At 47.8% G+C, this 18922-nt stretch overlaps 1 protein-coding gene across 2 annotated transcripts in view; it reads left to right on the top strand.

Moving 5' to 3' along the window:
- The window catches only part of hhipl1 (HHIP-like 1), a 65387-nt gene that overhangs the window by 34722 nt on the left and 11743 nt on the right, over positions 1–18922 (top strand). For both annotated transcript variants that reach the window (XM_072494214.1, XM_072494220.1), the window contains exons 4-5: positions 9460–9788; positions 15029–15155. In XM_072494214.1, the coding sequence (XP_072350315.1) occupies positions 9460–9788; positions 15029–15155 (456 nt within the window). The remainder of the gene's footprint in view (positions 1–9459; positions 9789–15028; positions 15156–18922) is intronic.

The raw sequence follows: 18922 nt of genomic DNA, 5'->3' as shown, positions 1-18922 counted from the left end.
TGATGGCACCTCGGGGGTCTCAGAAACAATTAAAGCTTCCCGGGTGGCCAGGAACAGGGCACGGCAGTACCTTGGCACTCCCCCTAGCACTTAGGCACTTTGCCAGTGCCACCCAGGCAAACTGGCAGTGCTATTTTGCACTGCTATAGTGCCCAGTCTGCACTGCCAGAGCGCCAAGGGCACTTCCAGGGTGCCAGGCTCGCAGTGCCAAGGTGCCTGGATGCCAGGTTGACAGTGCCAAAGGTTGGGGCCTGGGGGAGCCTGCCCATAAAAGTGGTGAATGAAGGGGATTTGAGAGGTTGGCAGGGTGAAGAGTGGGGGGGGGGGGTTTCTTAAAGGGGGTGTGTGTAGAGATTGAGCCACCTTTCAAAATGCCGCCGTGATCTAAGAAGAGCCGGTCCTTCTGACGAGTTCAGCTCCCCAGTGCCGGAAACATTTCAAAGTATGGCCTCCACGGACAGAAACTTCCCGAGCCCCCCAAAAAAGCTAATGAGACTGCCTAAAAAAAATAGCTACTGAGACTGCCGTTGAAGAGCAGTCTCATTTTTCACATTGCAGCCATCACGAAACCCTCCACCAAATTTGCCCAAAACTAGACTTGGATTTTTTTTCAATGAATCGCACTCGTAACCTCAGTCACCAGAGTGTATCTGGTTTAGTATTAACACAGATTGAAAGGTCAGCCCATAAAATGTAAGTAAAGTTAGCATAGTCCCAGGTGACCATAGCTGCGCTCTCCTTTGAGGGGGAGAGCTGACTGGTGGTGGTTTAACCTGAGGATCACCACACCTCAGGCGAGAGGCAAGGTTGAGAAGGCGAGACCACCATGAGCAACCTTCGCCGGTACGGGAATTCAACCCACGCTGCTGGCCTTGCTCTGCATCACCAACCAGGGAAATGTACTCAATGGATGATAGGTCATATTCCTAAACAAGCACATAGCCAGAAGTTATACTTTACCTGCTTTTCCTCGTCCATTAACCATTCTGACTCTACTGGACACTTGCATTGAATGATGATGACATTTATTTCAGTGTTTGCTTGGTGTGAGTTTAAAAGTTTAACCATTGGCAAATAAAATTGTGTCAAAAAATGTTAAAACTATCGAACATTTTATGAATTGAAACATATATTTCCTTACATCAGACATGGCTCAATATGAGGACTGTTTGTCATGAAGAGTAATACAGAAAGCAAAGCTTAACTTAAGTTTAATCAATAACAAGTTTTATTGATAGAAGTTCATCATTCATAATAATAGATAATAATTTCACAGGTTAAAGCTTCTGGTGATTTATATGACATAACTCCTAGGTTGCAATACTTTGGGTGTTTCTCCATTTGTGAATATAAGTCAGCTAAGAGCTATATGATCAGAAAAGAACAAAGGACAAAGAAAAGTACAGCACAGGAACAGGCCCTTCGGCCCTCCAAGCCTGCGCCGACCATGCTGCCCGTCTAAACTACGATCTTCAACACTTCCTGGGTCTGTATCCCTCTATTCCCATCCTATTCATGTATTTGTCAAGATGCCCCTTAAATGTCACGATCGTCCCTGCTTCCACCACCTCCTCCGGCAGCGAGTTCCAGGCACCCACTACCCTCTGTGTAAAAAAACTTGCCTCGTACATCTCCTCTAAATCTTGCCCCTAGCACCTTAAACCTATGCCCCCTAGTAATTGACCCCTCTACTGTGGTGTTGGGTGCTCTGGTGCACAGATGAGCCAACACAGTTGTATGTGGTACAACTCTATTTTATTATAACTCTTATAATACAGTTCGTTCTGGATACTCTGCACGTGCTGTCTCCCTAAGTGTGTTTGGCAACAGATGTGTCCTGGTTCTCCTCTGCAGCTAATACTGACCACCGGGGGTCGTGTCTGTGCTTTTATATCTTTCTGTCATTGGTTGTGGTGTTGTGTGTTCTGATTTGTCTGTTGGTGTGTCTATCATGATGTGTGTGTTTGAATATCATGACATCCCCCCTTTTTACAAAGATATGTGCCTACGTGGTTATAAATATAATTGTGTCGTGAGTGCATCGAAGAGTGTGTGTGTGTGTTATGTACAGCGTGTGTATACGACGTAACTATTTACATGGGGCGATGTCGGGTGCGTCACACTAACAAGGTTGTACCATAACAAAACTTGGATGCGAGAGAAAAAAAAACTTGAACATTGGTCTGGTCAGACGATATCTGGAACAATAAACAACAACAGGTTATAATACAGAAGTGTTTGACTTTTTGAACGTATGAACAGCGTTATAAGTCCAGTCTAATGGGTGACCGCCTCAAGAATGGGCTGGTCCTCAAGCCGGTTCAGCTGTGGAGATTTGGGGTCACACTGGTTCACCTTGGACTGTTGGAGGTGATGCTGTTGCCGAAGTCTCTACTTTACCATTTGTTGTACTTCGTGCAGTGCTTGGTTTTTTCATTCGTGCAAATATAACATTCAACATCTTTGTTAGTGGTGCCTTGGCTGTGGTTTGGTTCTGGTGGCGATGGAAGGGGCATGATCCGTGGCATCTCCACGAAGTCATCCTTGGGAACCAGTGGAGGATCCGGCGTGTGCGTACGGTTCAGTTGCGAGCGTGGAAGGCGGCGCAAAGCTCGCTGATTGCGCCTACGCACCAATCCATCCGCCCTGCATGCCAGGAACAAGGTGGAGTCTTTTTCTTTTTATGTTTGTGGTGGACGGCATCTTGTAGCCGATGGGTCGTCGCCATCGAAGTAGCACCATCACTAATATCATGCAAGGCGATGACTGTGCCAGATGTGGAAGTTGGCCGAGACCATGTACGCTGGTTCCGGCCACCTGCTGTGCCGGAAGGGCGACTCCGCAGAGAAACGTCGAAGCATGTCGCCTTGGAGAGAGAATTGTTGCTCGCATCAACGTCTGGCGATGGCGCGAATTGGTGTGTCCATCTTGGACCGCCGGTGCTGGTTGCCACTGCCGACCCAGTGGGACTGCCACGCGATCCATTCCCTGTCGCCGTGGCATCCGCCGTCACCCTGAGCGTGCCATCACCGAGGCCGCGACACCGCCCGTCCGGAGCAAGGTCTGGCGTGCGCGAATCAGAGTCGGCGCTTGGCTGCTCCCCATCTGGAGTCCGGTCTGCCTTCCGTCGATGCCCCCCGTCCGGAGTCCCAACAGGTTCACTGGAGGCAGCCGAGATTCCCTGAAGCTGCACTTCTGGAGTCGGAACATGCAGGAATGCACCAACCAGTGGCGGGGGTCGAGCCATCGAGGGTGGAAGCGGTGCGCCGCTACCGCAGTCGTCAGTGGTCCCACCGTGATCGTCGAGTGCCTCGGTACGCACTAGGCGAGGTCCGTCACCTTGCACCTTTTGCATGGGAAGTGGGATGCTGTCGTCACTCGTCTCACATCCCGTGGATAGATCCTCATTAGCAGCTTGCTGTTCACTAGGGTTGGGTAAATTGTCAGAGTTTTCATCTGGTGGTGCACACCATGTCGGTGGACTGTCATTGTCTTGCCGTTGTCCTTCATTTGGGCTTTTCTTCTTTGGAATTTTAAATCTTCCCCCAGACATTGCAGAACCTTGTTTATTACCCCCAAATTCTCCCATAGGTATGGTCTCGAATATAGGATCCAATGTTTCTATCGACATTGTACTATTTTCCAAAGAACATTCCGTTTCACTTTTCTTCTCAGGTGCCTCATATGTATCTTTGTCTAATGTACATGCCTTCATGGTCTCTGGGTCTGATTTTGCTGGGACTGGCATGGTCACAGTCTCTCTTTTACTGTTCTCAATTGCCCACATTATACTCCCCATACATAACTGCTTAATCACTGGGGTTAGTGTGGTACAATGGATAATCGGGTCGACCTTATCTGCATCTTCACCATTAGTGGAAAGCACACTTGGTTCACTTGAAACTGCTGTGGGTTTTAAATTCGTTATCTGGCTACTCGATGTCGGTGTCCTTAGGATTCTTGCTCCAATGTTCTGCTCAATAATCAGTGGAGCGTGTATAGGTTCAATGCAATTAATGTTCCCCTCAAGGTTTGAAGAGTCATTACTGACTAACTGCTGGTCTCCGAAGTTGGGATTTTGCGGTGTTGTGTTGAAGGGAGACATTTGTCCCTGCTGTAGATATGATTCAGGTTGTGTTATTTCCATTACCTGAGGATCAATGTCTTGTCCATTTTTTCGATCCGTACTAAAACACTGGCAATTCTCAGTCTGCTCCTTGCAAGTTAAACATTCAATTAATTTCGTTAGCAAATCCTCAGCATCCTTCTGTGGCCGTGCAGCATTATTGATCTCTGTTCGGCTATAATGATCCTGAAGGTCAGCGCATAAACCTTTTTTCTTCGGGCTTGGACGAGGCGATTCCTTTGGCTTGTCTTCAGTTGGGCTTGAACAGTCTTCAGCGCTGTGCCCTTCATTGTAGCATGAGAGACCGTCATGTTCATGCTGCTGTGTAGTGGAGCATGGTAGGCTGTTATAGCCTTCTTGCTGTTCACGTGAGCATGGCAGACTTGCATCGTCTGCCGCTGGTTGGTCAGGAGAGGTTGCTAGACCCTCATGGTCTTGTTCCTGCAAGGACTGCGCTCTGGAGTCTTGCGTTCCTTCCATCGTGGAGTCCGTCCACGAGCTCTCTGTGGAGGCTTGTGACACTGGAGTCACTTCTTGTTCGTGCAAGGACTGCGCTCTGGAGTCTTGCGTTGCTTCTATCGTGGAGGCTGTCCACGAGCTCTCTGTGGAGGCTTGTGACACTGGAGTCACTTCTTGTTCGTGCAAGGACTGCGCTCTGGAGTCTTGCGTTGCTTCTATCGTGGAGGCTGTCCACGAGCTCTCTGTGGAGGCTTGTGACACTGGAGTCACTTCTTGTTCGTGCAAGGACTGCGCTCTGGAGTCTTGCATTTCTGCAATTGTGGAGTCTGTCCACGAGCTTGCTGTGGAAGCTTGTGACACTGGAGTCACTTCTGGTTCATGCGAGGACTGCACTCTGGAGTCTTGCATGTCTTCTTTCATAGAGTCGGGAACGTTGAGCGGGACGTGGACCACGCTCTGTGTGGCAGCAGGGCACTCTCCGTGTGCTTGCACCGCTCCCTGTCTGTTAATGTCAGGCTGCAGCATCATCCGGTACTGATAAGTTGGAACGTCATATCTGCTGGATTGAAGATCCTCAAATCCGAAAAATGAATCCGCATCTGCGTCGGATTCAATGTGGGGGCCGCCAATGTGCAACACGAAAGGTTCGTCCGAGTCATAGTCATATAGGACCACGGAGCTATCATTGGGCTCGCGAGGTCCGGAAACACTGTAAAGATCGTCATCGAAGTATTCGAGGTCGGAATCATCAGCTTGTGCGTAGGTAACTGCTTGTCGGAGGGTTCTTCGGAGGTCAAATTCATCTCCTGGGTCAATTTGCGGCACTGTGCTGTCATTCCAGGTGAGGGAAGGTTGTTTTACAGCTTTAACAGATTTTTGTTTTTTTGATTTGGGACGTTTCCCTTTTAAATTGGATTTGGGACGTTTCCCTTTTAAATTGGTGCAGTCTGGGGCCTCTGACATCCTGACGCTCGGTATGTAGCACGTAGGAAGCGACTGCGCATGCTCAGATCGCTGTTCCTTTACCGATGGCCGTTTTCTTGACTGCGCATGCGCAGCATCTCGCGCATGCGCAAACGAAACTTCCGGTTCTGCGCACTGCTCGCGCAACTGTGCTAGCGTGATACCTTTAGCAAGATGGCCGCCGACCTCGACCCAGCCTTCTCTCAGGCCCGGGATTTCGGCCTCTGGGAATTCGGGCTCCGGGATCCCAGCCACAAGGTGAGTACTGCAGCTTTTCTTACCTTTACTTGCCGATTGGATTGCGTTTTCTTCACAGTACTTGGAGAATTTGCCCAGGACTGCCTGGTAATCGTACCTTTGCTGCCTCCTGAAGAACCTGAACCTTCTGAATATTTCTCTTGCCCTTGCACCGGCGATGGTGAGGAGAAATTCAATTTTTTCCCTATCATCCAGGTCTTGGAGTTCAGCTGCCACCAGGAACAATTCGAACATTTGCCGGAATCGCCGCCAGTTTTCGCGGAGGTCGCCGTGGCACTGGAGCGGCTGCGGAACCGGGAGCTCGTACATCATGCCTGGGCACTGCTGGTTGTCTGTGTACACGGAGGTATGCCGGCAGGTATCGATCCACTCCTGTACCATGTGGTGTTGGGTGCTCTGGTGCACAGATGAGCCAACACAGTTGTATGTGGTACAACTCTATTTTATTATAACTCTTATAATACAGTTCGTTCTGGATACTCTGCACGTGCTGTCTCCCGAAGTGTGTTTGGCAACAGATGTGTCCTGGTTCTCCTCTGCAGCTAATACTGACCACCGGGGGTCGTGTCTGTGCTTTTATATCTTTCTGTCATTGGTTGTGGTGTTGTGTGTTCTGATTTGTCTGTTGGTGTGTCTATCATGATGTGTGTGTTTGAATATCATGACATCTACCGTAGAAAAAACCTCTGACTATCCACTCTGTCTATGCCCCTCGTAATTTTGTAGACCTCTATCAGGTCACCCCTCAACCTCCGTCATTCCAGTGAGAACAAACCAAGTTTATTCAACCGCTCCTCATAGCTAATGCCCCCCATACCAGGCAACATCCTGGTAAATCTCTTCTGCACCCTCTCTAAAGCCTCCACATCCTTCTGGTAGCGTGGCGACCAGAATTGGACAATATACTCCAAGTGTGGCCTAACTAAGGTCCTATCCAGCTGCAACATTACTTGCCAATTCGTATACTCAATGCCCCGGCCAATGAAGGCAAGCATGCCGTATGCCTTCTTGACTACCTTCTACACCTGTGTTGCCGCTTTCAGTGACCTGTGGACCTGCACACCTAGATCTCTCTGACTTTCAATACTCTTGAGGGTTCTACCATTCACTGTATATTCCCTACCTGCATTAGACCTTCCAAAATGCATTCCCTCACATTTGTCTGGATTAAACTCCATCTGCCATCTCTCCGCCCAAGTCTCCAAACGATCTAAATCCTGCTGTATCCTCTGACAGTCCTCATCGCTATCCGCAATTCCACCAACTTTTGTGTCTTCTGCAAACTTACTAATCAGACCAGTTACATTTTCCTCCAAATCATTTAGATATACTACGAACAGCAAAGGTCCCAGCACTGATCCCTGCGGAACACCGCTAGTCATAGCCCTCCAATTAGAAAAGCACCCTTCCATTGCTACTCTCTGCCTTCTGTGACCTAGCTAGTTCTGTATCCACCTTGCCAGCTCATCCCTGATCCCGTGTGACTTCACCTTTTGTACCAGTCTACCATGAGGGACCTTGTCAAAGGCCTTACTGAAGTCCATATAGACAACATCCACTGCCCTACCTGCATCAATCATCTTTGTGACCTCTTTGGAAAACTCTATCAAGTTAGTGAGACACAACCTCCCCTTCACAAAACCATGCTGCCTCTCGCTAATACGTCCATTTGCTTCCAAATGGGAGTAGATCCTGTCTCGAAGAATTCTCTCCAGTAATTTCCCTACCACTGATGTTAGGCTCACCGGCCTGTAGTTCCCTGGATTATCCTTGCTACCCTTCTTAAACAAAAGAACAACATTGGCTATTCTCCAGTCCTCCGGGACATCACCTGAAGACAGTGAGGATCCAAAGATTTCTGTCAAGGCCTCAGCAATTTCCTCTCTAGCCTTCTTCAGTATTCTGGGGTAGATCCCATCAGGCCCTGGGGACTTATCTACCATAATATTTTTCAAGACGCCCAACACCTTGTCTTTTTGGATCTCAATGTGGCCCAGGCTATCTACACACCCTTCTCCAGACTCAACATCCACCAATTCCTTCTCTTTGGTGAATACTGATGCAAAGTATTCATTTAGTACCTCGCCCATTTCCTCTGGCTCCACACATAGATTCCCTTGCCTATCCTTCAGTGGGCCAACCCTTTCCTGGCTACCCTCTTGCTTTTTATGTACGTGTAGAAAGCCTTGGGATTTTCCTTATCCCTATTTGCCAATCACTTTTTCTGATGTAATATTATTTGTGCATGTCATTGAATAGTTCCTTTTTTCTCCAATTCCTTTATTTAAGTTTCACAGAAGATGGAAGTTGCATTGTCAGACCTCTCACAAAGTAGAAGGCAAGGATTAAAAAAACATTTTAGAACTGTAAATGCATTGAAATCTGAAAAAAGAAGTGGAAAGTGCCGGATTTTGTATGTCAGTCCTTCCAGCATCTGAAAAAGAGGAATAACTGGTTTTGTTTTGATGTACAAACTTTGTGGCTTCAGCATTCCAGCCAGTGGAGTAACTTTGCAAATGCAGCTCGTGCAGCTAATGGAAGATTAATAGGAACTTGATTTTTTTTTAAAGCCTTGCATTTTATCTAGCATTCCTCATGAGTACACAGTAGAACGGGGTATGAAAGCAGAGATAACAGGAGCTTGTCAGAAAGGTACGGTAAAATCATGGGAGATTTAATCTATATATGGATTGGAAAAATCAGATGGGCAAAGGTAACGTAGATGCAGAGTTCACATAATGTTTTTAGGATAGTTTCTTAGGACAGTTCTGGAGCCAACCAGTAAGCAAACTATACTGAGACTGGGATACGATTTACCTGCCTCTACTCGCCCAACTTGGTGCCAGGATGAGTGCATTGAATCTCACAAGAGGCCTCTCAGGAGATTTGCGATGCTCAAAACGCCTCACGAGATTTAACAGAGTCTCGCAGGATATCGCGATCTGGATCTCGTTCTTACTGGGCGTGACCCAGATCAGCTTATTTAAATGATCCAATAGGCTCATTTAAATATGCGTTCACGGGATCCTCCCGGCAATCGGGACCCAATCATCACGCCTGGGAGACCTCGCCAGGGTGCCATTTAGTACTGGTTTCCACAAACGTGGACCAGTCATCACGGCACCTGGGGGGGTCTCTCAGGCCATTACATAGAACACAGAACATTACAGCGCAGTACAGGCCCTTCGGCCCTCGATGTTGCGCCGACCTGTGAAACCACTCTAAAGTCCATCTGCACTATTCCCTTATCGTCCATATGTCTATCCAATGACCATTAGAGACCCCGGGTGGTCGGGTTACCCTGGCACTCCCTTTGGCACCCTGGAACCATGGTACTGCCCTTCTGACACCTCGGCAGTACCACCTGGGCACCCTGGCAGTGCCAGAAGGATGACTACATTTTGTCTGGAGCCTCTAAATCTTTCTTCTTTGCTTGAATAATAGTGTTGTATTTCCAGGATTTTTCTCCTTTAAATAAACTTTTTTCACAAATAGTTTTTACCTCTTAGATTAACCTGGATACACATAAACAAGAGATTCAACCTTCCCAAACATAAAGGACATATTACAAAATGACCAGCATGTAAACTTTCAAACGCAAAAGTGTTACTTGTCATCACTGCAATTTATTCTATGTCTCCACAACTCTCCAGGTCAACCTTATTGGGAAAAGTGCTTCGGATTGACATCAACAATAATAATCGTGGTCCCCTTTATAAGATTCCACGAGACAATCCATTTGTTCTGAACCCAGATGCACGGCCAGAGGTTTATGCCTACGGCGTGCGGAATATGTGGCGATGCTCTGTGGATCGTGGTGACCCTCAAACAAAGGATGGCAAAGGAAGAATCTTCTGTGGCGATGTTGGACAGAACAAGTTTGAGGAAGTAGATATTATTGAAAAAGGAAAGAACTATGGCTGGAAAGCACGAGAGGGTTTTTCATGCTACGACAAGAAGCTCTGTGCGAATTCCTCCCTGAGTGAGAAACCTTTTTTAAAATCCTCATTTATGGTCTTTGAACCAACATAAATCTTTTCATCGTCAGTATATTTTCAGACTTATCTTCCAACACCTTTGTGATCCCTTTTCTTCTGTCCTTTCAGTTCTCTTCACTTTTCCGACAATTACTGTTTTGATTTCACCATTTCAACACTTTTTCCATCTTATTCCTTCATTGCCCTTTGTTGATACTTTATTTCACAACTTTATTACGTGTTTGTGAAGACTTTTTGCCTGGCTTTCTTCCATTCTAACTTCTTCTTCCTGGTATTTGAGCACTTTATCAGATGGAGCAATTGGGTACAACTTTGTCAACAGAATTCCATAGTGGTCACTGTCCGTGTGGAGTTTTCACATTCTCCCCGTGTCTGCGTGGGTTTCACCCCCACAACCCAAAGACGTGCTGGTTAGGTGGATTGGCCACGCTAAATTGTCCCTTAATTGGAAAAGAAAAATAATTGGCTACTCTAAATATATTTTTTTAAATAATTCTATAGTAAACAATGAATTGTAAAACTTTGTGGCCATGGATTCTATGTATAAGGACAATGTACATTTAGTTAGCACCATTGACATCGAAAAATATACCAAAATGTTTCCTGTTAGGATGGTATTGGTTGCAGAATGTGTCTGCTAAAGAGATCTTCATAATCTTCTATATGTTACCAAGTCTGTTTCAAATTTATACAAATATACAGTAAAAGATGCAGGCATGGAGCTATCTCTAGCCTGGGTCTTAGCACACCAAAACACAATGACTCTCAGGATGGGATTGTCCAGCACTACCCACTGGCAGAATTTTGATAACAAGCCTAATTGTTCCTCAGTTGGTCATTTTAATATGGTGATTTGAACACCCGCTCCTGTATTATGGGATTGAGTTCAGGGGTGGGCAGGGAGGTGGTGGGATGGGTATAATTAAATGTGCCCTCCACCACCTCCATTGGAAACACGCCTCCCAGGGCATGTAAAGTTCAGCCCATATTTCTGAGTATGCTACCATTCATTGTGCATTCCCTTGTCTTGTACGCTCTCCTCAAATGTATTTGGATAGTATGAGGGCGTGTTACTAGTCATGGGTTATGTTGGTTCTTGCATGATAGATGAGCCCAATCCTAGAGTCCCATCTTCAACCTCACACTTGGCAGGTGTCTCCAGGATATGGGATCGATCCGTGGACTCGAGATTGCCATTATAATGAATGATAACCCTTGTTTATTATAAAACATGGTAGACCTATATGAATTGTCAGTCTCATCAGGAATGGCAGACCCTTCAGTATAATAGTATAATTCAGTATAATGAATGCTATATGGGGAGGTGATGGTGATGTATTGGTAATGTCACTGCACTAGTAATCCCGAGGCCTAGGCTAACGTTCTGGGGACACAGGCTCAAATCCCACCATGCAACCGGTATTAATAATCTGAAATTGAAAAGGTTGTCACAGTAATGGTGACCATGAAGCCATTATTGATTGCCATAAAAACCCTTCTGATTCACTAATGTCCTTTAGGGGAGGAAATCTCTCCTCAGAAGGTCTGCCCTACATGTGACTCCAGACTCACAGCAATGTGGTTGGCTCTTAATTATGAAATGGCATGGCAAGCATTCAAGGGCAAGTAGGGATGGGCAGCAAATGCTGACCTTGCCAGTGCCATCCACATCATTTGAAAGAACAAGTTTTTAAAAAAACATCAAAACTATTGGGAAAGTAGTGGATCTTTTGGATAGTATAGGCCCCAATTGATCCGACTGATAAATTTCCTGCACCTAAATGATTGAAATGCCTGGCTCCAATAGACATTAGCAAATTAGCAGGTTGAAGTGCATCTCTATAAAATAATCCACCTCAATGGAAGGGATGACATGCAAATTTCTTTGACCTTCTGACCGTCTAGTTTTCTGATATTCACTGTACTGAAATATTTCAGTCTGTAAAATCTCTTCTGCTATATCCATTATACTAATAGCACCCTGTGTGGATATCACAGGGAACACCAGTCTCCATATGTAGTAGGAAATAGCAGGCATTGTTTATATCTGAGAGAATAACACATATGATGGCAGAGACAAGAAAAACAGAAAATACTGGACAATCTCAGCAGGTCTGACAGCATCTGTGGAGAGAGAAGGGAGCGAACGTTTGTATTGCACCATAGCCGCAGCCTGGATGGTCTTGGTGACCCCACTGATGTTGGCTGGCTGCAGAGGCCGTGGCCCAGTTCAGAAATAGTTTCAAAGGCCCATTGTCACCGTGGGAGATCAAAGCCGGATGGACGAGCAGTGAGGCCTATATGAGAGAGTGGTTTCTGTAGCTGTTTTCTCCCACCAATCCTCCTGCCACATTTCCTCAGCTGTTACTTTTTTTAATTTAGGGGATGTAGGCGTCGCTTGCCAGATCAACATTTATTGCCAACTCTATTTGCCCTTGAGAAGGTGGTGGTGAGCTGCCTTCTTGAACCGCTGCAGCCCCTCTGGTGCTGTTAGGGAGGGAGTTCCAGGGTGTTTCCCCAGCGACAGTGAAGGGACGGAGAAATATTTCCAAGTCAGGGTGGTGAGTGACTTGAAGGGGAACCTCTAGGTGGTGGGGTTCCCAGGTATCTGCTGCTCTTGTCCCTTCTAGATAGTGGTGATCGTGGGTTTGGAAGGTGCTGCCTAAGGAACCTACTCCTCACCATGGTGGGTTTAACTCTGGAAGCTGTATTGCTGGTGGGTTGAGAGGGTCCCTGAATAAAGGCAGGCTAGGGTTGGAGTAGACCTTCCCCAGTAGCTTGTCTGTTGCAGTTACCCTTCAGATGAGGGGATTTTCATTGCTGTTGATGAGCCTTTGCTTTCCCTGAGAAGACTGAGGGCAAAATGCAACTTACTCTGCGGCCCATTGCTAGCAAATATTGCAAAACATTCCTGAAGTGAGCAGTACGTCCTCTGTTTTCATATTCAAAAGGATTAACACTTCCTGCTGGATGTTTATGTAGGTGCCTTTCCCAGTATTGGGGAATTGCAAGTATCCTGCATAGAATATGTGTGCACAGCACACAGCATAATTCAATACTAATTTTGAGGGCAATGTTTGAAAGTAGAATAGCAGTTATGTAGAACCCTTGTGCACATTATAGAGAATAAAATCCTCTAAATATGACAGGAAAATATTATCTTCTGTGTTACAGGGAAAAGCCATGATGTGGAGATGCCGCTGTTGGACTGGGGTGGGCCCAGTAAGACGTCCTACAACACCAGGACTCACCTGGTGAAGGAGCTACACTCCGAAAGCTAGTGATTCCAAATAAATCTGTTGGACCTTAACCTGGTGTTGTCGGACTTCTTCCTGGAAAAAGCAGCCTTGGTGTATATTACAGGAAACAGCAGGCGCTTTGTACATTACAGGCTATAGAAGCCTCTGTGTATATCACAGGAATAGTAATCCATGTGTATATTACAGGAAACAACAGCCCATGTGTATATTACACAAAATAGTAGCCAGTGTATATATTACAGGAGTAGTAACCCTTTTGTGTTTGACAGGGATTTGCAGCCTCTGTATATATTACAGGAATGGTAAACCAATTGTATATTACAGCCCCTGGCCCAAAATTTCTTTAAAGATTTTACTGGTCTCGTTACAACGCTAACCAGGGCTGGTTTAGCATAGTGGGCTAAACAGCTGGCTTGTAATGCAGAACAAGACCAGCAGCGTGGGTTCAATTCCCGTACTGGCCTCCTTGAACAGGTGCCGGAATGTGGCGACTAGGGGTTTTTCACAGTAACTTCATTGTTTGTGACAATAAGCGATTATTATTATTATTATTAACAGGAGACTGGCAAAATCTTGCAAAACAGTAAAGTCTTGTTGTGTCAGGTGTGTGGTGTTTCCCAGAGTCCCTTCGATCCCTTACAAGGTAAATTACAGCCAAAAATAGTGTTTGGCTAGGGACTCACCATTCTATGTGTTTCTGCTACTTGGCCTTAAGTGGGATCTGGCACATCTGTAGAGGCTGGTGTGTCAAGTCCGGAGTCCCAGCTTTGACAAAGAGTCATCGGACTTGAAACGTTAGCTCTTTTCTCTCCCTACAGACGCTGCCAGACCTGCTGAGATTTCCCAGCATTTTCTCTTTCGTTTCAGGAGTCCCACTGATCAGGTCAAGGGAAGTGAATGGTTTGCAAAGGATTTGTTTGTGTCAATGTTTATAGATCAAATGCCATACTCAATAGAACACAAGAAGCAGGAGCATGATTGGACCACATGGCTAACCGAGCCTGCTGCGCTATCCAATATGATCAGGTGGTCACCTGAGGAAGGAGCAGCGCTCCGAAAGCTAGTGTTTGAAACAAACCTGTTGGACTTTAACCTGGTGTTGTAAGACTTCTTACTGTGCTCACCCTAGTCCAACGCCGGCATCTCCACATCATGGCTAATCTTGGTCTTGAACTCTATTTTCCTACTGCTCCCCATATTCCTTAATTCCTCGAGAGAACAAATGTATCCCAGCTTTAACTGTATTTATAGATGGAGGGAGTGATCTAACAAAAAATAAGAGTCCCGTTCTGAGTGGATTAAAAATGTTCTGTTTTTTATTCTTATGACCAAAGTGAATAAGTTCACACTTGCCGATATTGTACTCCATCTTGTTGCCCACTCACTTAGCCTGTCTTTGCAGCCTCTGTGTCCTCCCTGCAGCTTACTTTTCCACCTAACTTGGCATCATCAACAAAATTAGGGACTGGAGCTTTGAGCTGACATGAACAGGGAGATATTAGAGATGCATTAATGTTTGTGTCCACCTTGTAATTAGGTTCCAGTTCCCCTCAAATACCACATATTCAGTGCTTCAGGGAACTTGCAGGTGTGATTATTATAATAACAGACCTTGGATTGGATTGTCCAGTCCCCCAGCCACGTCTTTCTTGGTTGCACACATTCGCCGGTGGCGTGATTCTATCTTCCTGCCGTTTGTCAATGGGATTTCCAATTCTAACCATCCCATCGCTCCGGGAAGCCCGTTGTGGGGGTGCACTGCCAAAGGAAAAGTGAATCGCAATGTTTGGAGAATTCCGGCCCTTGTTTATATCCAGAGATTATGATAAGGATGTTACCAGGAAACTGCACATCCAATATTCCTCAGCTGTTTTAAATAGAATATCCTTTATTCACAGTGACGTACCTCAGTTTTCACCTCATTGGCTGACTGAGACAGTTAACACTTTTACTGTTTTTCACAGATGATGTCCTTCCTATATTTGCTTATCCACATAGTGTTGGAAAGTCAATCACTGGCGGTTATATTTACAGAGGCTGCGAATCTCCGAACCTTAATGGACTCTACATATTCGGAGATTTTATGAGTGGGTAAGTAATTGACAACTGATTATTGACATAATAAACAATCCATAGACTTCACAGAGGAGAAATGGATGTCAGGCATTGGTGGGGATGTTAGGAGATAACCCAAACTATAGTCTAAGATTCTGGTTTGCAGAAGTTCTCAATGGAAAAGGGAAAGTGGCAACAAGGTTGAAGATTCTGTCGGTCAAGGTGGTTGAAAGTTCTGATGCTGATGCAGGAACAATCATAATCTTTATTAGTGTCACAAGTAGGCTTACATTAACTCTGCAATTAAGTTACTGTGAAAATCCCTTAGTCGCCACACTCCGGTGCCTGTTTGAGTACACGAGCGAGATTTCAGAATGTCCGATTCACCTAACAAGCACGTCTTTCGGGACTTGTGAGAAGAAACCGGAGAAGTTACGGCCTTGGCTGAGGGCCTCGGTCGACTGACCAACTCGATTGGGGACGTGACCCAGTACCAGGCAGACCTTGGCTGCGGGACATGTCCCGCTCTCAGATGGGAATGGCCGAGGTGCAGTTGCAGGTGGGCATTACCGAGGCACTGCAGAGCATGTCCCAATCACTGAGGAGCATCACCGAGGGCTTCAACAGTGCAGGCATTGGGGGGCCGCCTGGGCTGGCAGGGCCAGATGGCAGGGGGCAGCCGGGACTCGATCCAGCTACCCCGCCGTCATGAGGTGAACCCAAGGGCCCCGACCGGGAGGATGGCACCAGGTGGCAACCTGGACCTGACCCATGGAGTGGCAATATGGCCACCAGCTCCCTCGAGTTCCACCCCTCTGACGATGCCGCATTCCACAGTCAGCACCCGGTCCAGTGCGGCACAGCTGTGCACGTGCCACTGCGAAGTACACCGGGGCCCTCCTACCCCAGAGCCCCCAGAGGACGAGGATGATGAGGCTGTGCCGCACCAGCAAGGGCTGGAAGACGAGCCCAGGGAGGAGCCGGAGGACCAGCCGGAGGCTGCAGGACAGGCAGCAGTGGCGAGGGTCCGGCAAGCCCGAAGGGCCAGGGAGGCCTTCATACTCGCCCGATTCACTTACGACATGGCCTGGTCCATCATCGCTACCTTACCCACCACCATCTCCCACCTTCCCAGGATGGGTGTTACTGGGAATGTGTCGGCACCATCAGCGGGTCACTATCGAGGGCACAGGGGTGATAATAACCTGCAGAGAGCTGGGCGCCAGTGCTCTTCAATCAATGCCATAGTCTGACCCCTGCTTGTCTGCTATGTGCTCGCTCCCACCCATCACCTGCATGCTGTGTGCCTGGTGGGGGGTGGAGAGGGGGCGGGGGGGGGGGCATGGGGAGATGGGACAAGGGTTTGGAGGTCGGCCCACATTGCGGAAGAAAGTGTCAGAGGTTGTGCAAGAGTGTTTATTGTGTTTAACAATTCCCCACTCTCCCGATGGTACCTCACCGCCCCCCCCCCACCACACTGCCCCACCCCCTAACCCTCTCCCCCCTCCCCCGGTGCCCTCTGTTATGGGCGAGGTGTTTTCAGAACCCCAAAATGTATCATGGAGTTCAACCAACCTCTCCCTTTAATGGATTTGTTGCTTTTCCTAGCACGCGGCTTTTTCCCTCGGTGTGGGATTACAATTATGGACACGTGGGTTTTTAAACACAAAACACTGTTTATTCCATGAACTCAACTTAACATCTTAAATAAACATGGGATCTCTTAACACCCCTTACTTCAAAGGTAACTCAGAAAATATTGCAACAGTAAATAATTCCTTAAAATGTTCCTTCAAACTTCCAAGAGACTTAACACCTTTAAACAAAATCACATCAGGTTAAAGACTTTACTTTAAATCATCCAAATGATCGAGATGGTCTTTCATAGCAGAGATCCAGTTCACTGCAAAACATAGACACACTCCCAGCTCTTTTTAAAACTTGCAGCTCTCTGGAAACACACAGACACAAGCCAACTGCTTTTTCAAATTGGCTTTCTCCTTTTAAACTGCTCTCAGCTAAACAGCCAGGCACTTTTAAACTGCTCTCAGCAAAACCAGCCAGACACTTTTAAACTGCTCTCAGCAAAACCAGCCAGGCACTTTTAAACTGCTCTCAGCAAAACCAGCCAGGCACTTTTCTAACTGAAACTTCAAAATGGCTGAACTGAGGTGAGCTCCACCCACTCTATGACATCACTGTTTTCTTAAAGGTACATTGCTTAAACATCCAGTTCTTAAAGGCACTTTCGCATGACACCTCAGTGATCCTCGATGTGCTTTGCCTTCCTAGCGTTACCGCTACATCTCGGTGTGTCCCCAGGTTGCAATCAGAGCTGGAGGCAGCCAGCTGCTTACCTCATGCCTTGGCCTTTGATGCCCCTGGCCGGTGTCCTCTGGGGGCTCTGGGGCCGGAGGGCCTGGTGCACTAGTCGCTGGCACATGCACAACCATGCTGCATTGTCCTGGATGCTGGTTGCGAGACGTGGCCTCATCAGAGGTGTGGAACTCGGGGTTGGGGGCCACCATCGCCATTCCATGGGACGGGTCTGGGTTGACACCCAGTGTATCCCTCCTCCCGGTCAGTGCCCATAGGGACCTGGGGTTCACTTTGGGAGACGAGAAGCAACTGGTTCGAGCCCATCTGGCTATGCCAGCCATGGCGGGTCCCCATGGTCTGCACCATCATGTCAACACCCTCAGAGATCTTCCTCAGTGACTGCGACAAGCTCTGCAGAGCCTCGGCCATTCCCATCTGAGAGCGGGACATGTCCCGCAGCAGCCCACCAAGGTCAGCCTGGTACTGGATAAATTCCCCAGCGAGGCGGACATTCTGCCGAGACCCTCAGCCATGGCCGTCACTGGCTGTGTTGGCCTCGGTGCCATGCATTGCCAGCGACATCCCCTGTACTTGTAGCCTCTGGGACACCTACAATTGGCCATGGATATGCTGGAGTGTCACTGACATCTCCCTCAGAATGTCCTGACCGCTCCCTAACGTCTCCATCAACTCCGGGAATATATCTTCCGTAAGCTCAGCATCAGGCTGGTACCCGGACCTCCGACTGCTCTCTCACCTGGGAGTTTCTGCCCCCACCTGATTTACATCAGTAGCTCTGTGGTGCTCACCATATTGTGCCCCAGAAGCCTGACCACGAACATTCCCCACCGAGGTGCCTGTCTCTGCGCTGGTGGAGGATGGGGACGACAGCTGTGCCGCCTCGATCATGTCTTCTTCGGAGCTCTCCTCCGAGGTGGTCTCATGGGAGGAAGGGGAGACGGCCAATCGGGATGGGCCAGCGCCATTGGCTGGAGGACCTGAGGAAGAATGGACAGGTGGTAGTGGGAGGGATGGGTCAGTCAGTCAGGCAATAACAACTCACATTTGATAGGTACTCCAGGTGGTTCCTCTAAAGTATCTGTGTTATCTGCCAGACTCCGCGTGGGTGACCAATCTATCCTCAGTCACCCCAGTCACCTCCAGGGTCCATTCCTCGAAGGAGGTGAGGATTCCAAAGTCTGGCCCAATGCCAGTCTGGGCCTCACCCGGCAATTGTGGGAGAGCTTTTCCTGATGAGACACAGAGAGGGCATCGTTAGCCACAGGAATGGTTCACAGTGGTGGGAGGGGGGGTCTGAAGGGAGGGTTGGGTGGGTTGAAGGGAGAGGAAGGGTGGAGGGAGGGTTGGGGGTCATATGAATAGTTGGGGGGGGTGGATGCTCGCATGGGGGCGGAAGTGTCCTGTGGGGGGGGGGGGGGGGTGGTTGGTGCCCACTCATGCTGCCCGGTGTAGGTCGTTGACCT

The sequence above is a fragment of the Scyliorhinus torazame genome, chromosome 2 (assembly GCF_047496885.1).
Source record: "Scyliorhinus torazame isolate Kashiwa2021f chromosome 2, sScyTor2.1, whole genome shotgun sequence".
Classification (NCBI taxonomy): domain Eukaryota; kingdom Metazoa; phylum Chordata; class Chondrichthyes; order Carcharhiniformes; family Scyliorhinidae; genus Scyliorhinus; species Scyliorhinus torazame.
This window is presented reverse-complemented; position numbering and strand designations above follow the sequence as displayed.